Consider the following 2,500-nt stretch of genomic DNA (forward strand, 5'->3'; position numbering starts at 1 on the left):
CCACTGGATTGTAATTTTTCCTTGTCTATGAACAAACATGTACAAAATTCTACACCAGTTCAGAGATCGATTTAGGGACAGAACCAACCATACTGAGAAAACAACAAACAATTTTCAGAGTCATATAATAGTATGCTAATTACTTCACGCACATTCAAGTACACATTATATATGTATATATATATATATATATATATATATATATATATATATATATATATATATATATATATACATACATATATATATATATATATATATATATATATATATATATATATATATATATATATATATATATATAATTAAACTTGTGTTAGCAATGGTCATCTGTTAGAAAGTAATACATGTATATGTGCGCAGCCCACGCACCATCTATCTATCTATTTATATATCTACATAGAATCTTTTCCTGAAAATACAAAAATAAAATTAGAATTCATAAAATTTCTAGAACATTGACAGTACACATTCTTAACGGATATGAGAAAAATAATCATATATTTATACTCACATATTCCTAGGACAATAGGCAGAAGTAGTCTGAACACAAGTGTAGCGATCATCTGGTGTGCAGCCATCTTGAATTTGCTTTTCTTGACGACTAGTAATGTTCATAAAAGGCCTAGAGACTCTTGGTATCTATAACAGCAGGCTTTCCACTAGCAGAGTAATGGCTGGTGCTTCTAGAAATTATTCTATAATGGTTCACCAAGACAATAATGTTCCAGCACTGAGTTAGTTCACAGTGAAGACTAGTGGTTCTAGTAAGTCATCATCATAGAACTTTTACGACTGAAACACTGGCAGGCACTTTAGGACTACAACTTCATATGACCAAAACCGTTTCTAATTCTTTAACAAAAAAAAAACTATTCCTAAATTCCCAACTAACATCAAATCTGCATATACGATCAACCCTAATACACAAATATTCTTAAACACTAACTTCACTACCTCAAGAGTTATCTTTTAACACCTATATTAATCCTAATAACTAAAGACTCGAACCCTCTTCACATAACCATTTAGTGTAACAAGAGATGGCGTGAACTAGACATACTTTTGGATGAATATATACACAGCTGCCTTCAGCAATAATGTAAAATCCTCCGAGGACAAGATGAGGTAGCTTACTGCAACAATTCCTTCAAAAATCGTATCTTATGAACAATTGCAGCTCCTGGGTGTTAGAAAATATAATTTGAAGCTAAAAGAAGGCACGTCGCATCTGAACAATGTTAACTTGTGCTTAGCTTTAAATATTATTCAATCTAACTGGACTAAGTCCACAAACGGTGTATATTTACATTTCTAGGTAAACTATGTCTGCTAAAAATTATTCCTCTTGGAATGTTTATAAATGCCACTTTATTAACTCACAATACCTACCCAGTAACTAACTTTCAATGAAACACTACAGGACAATTTGCTTATGTACAAACAAGAAAATAACTAATTCATTCTCATCCTGATGACTATGTGGGGAACTGAAAGTTCACCAGAAGCGAGGTTTCCCTTGAGATATAGCTATAGCTTAAAATGCAATGAAGTGTGCGTTAAGTAAGGAAGTATATGGAATAGGCTTGGCAGTGCCATGCAGTTAGATCTACTGAAGCACTGCATGGATAAGAGTGCCACACAGTAATGCCTGTGTTTATAAAGCTGTTGGTAATTGGCGAGTCTATCTTCTTTACTCCATGAGAAGAATCTGGAAAGATAAAGAGGAAACGTTTAATGATCAGCTTTAACCATAGTCTAAATTGATATATACATGTATCAAGTAATACCTTAAAATAAGACACAAATTTTCTAAATAAACAAATTGAGGAAAAAGTGGCCTCGCCACAAGGCCAAACAAATAAATTCTCAAGAAAGTTTTCCCGACAACAGCTGTCGCGACAAAGATGTCTCATCTGCCGAGTGTCTTCCTTTGCTGTAAAACTAAGCTTCGCAAGTCGTAGTGGTAATCATTCTACGCTCTATCAGTCAACTGTTCTGTATATATCCCTTTATGCACATATTTATTTATCTCATTGTCAGCCTTTCTGACTCTCTTTCACTATCAATACGCACATTAAGCATAGCATGTATGGAAGACTTTATTTGTGTGATTGTGTATGTCTTTATTTCTTGCAGGTCAGTTTGTCTTTCTAACGCTGTATGTTTGCACTTCTTTACAAGTAAGAACGATTAGTTCATGTCCCTATGCTTGTCTGAGCGTTGGTTCGTCTATGTATATTTCCAAATCGATCATTCATCATCCTAGTTCTATAGTCAATCACATTGAGATATTGCAGAGATTTTACCTCTACACAAACAGCTGCAATTTCCCTGCCAAGTGCCACAAGAAATAAGCTTCGAACTGGACGGGAGACCTCAAGATACGCAGTGCAGCTCTCTGATTGATCAAATAACCAAATAGAACAACGTCTCTCTTCTCTCTCTCTCTCTCTCTCTCTCTCTCTCTCTCTCTCTCTCTCTCTCTCTCTCTCTCTCT

General features: G+C 34.4%; 1 protein-coding gene across 1 annotated transcript in view; it reads right to left on the reverse strand.

The window, feature by feature from the left end:
- LOC137623592 (piezo-type mechanosensitive ion channel component-like) overlaps nt 1–2,500 on the reverse strand; it is a 375,321-nt gene that overhangs the window by 296,997 nt on the left and 75,824 nt on the right. The window contains exon 3 of the mRNA XM_068354425.1: nt 515–1,711. Coding sequence (XP_068210526.1) covers nt 515–581 — 67 coding nt within the window. The 5' untranslated portion in view covers nt 582–1,711. The remainder of the gene's footprint in view (nt 1–514; nt 1,712–2,500) is intronic.

This window comes from Palaemon carinicauda, chromosome 30 (genome assembly GCF_036898095.1).
Source record: "Palaemon carinicauda isolate YSFRI2023 chromosome 30, ASM3689809v2, whole genome shotgun sequence".
Lineage (NCBI taxonomy): Eukaryota > Metazoa > Arthropoda > Malacostraca > Decapoda > Palaemonidae > Palaemon > Palaemon carinicauda.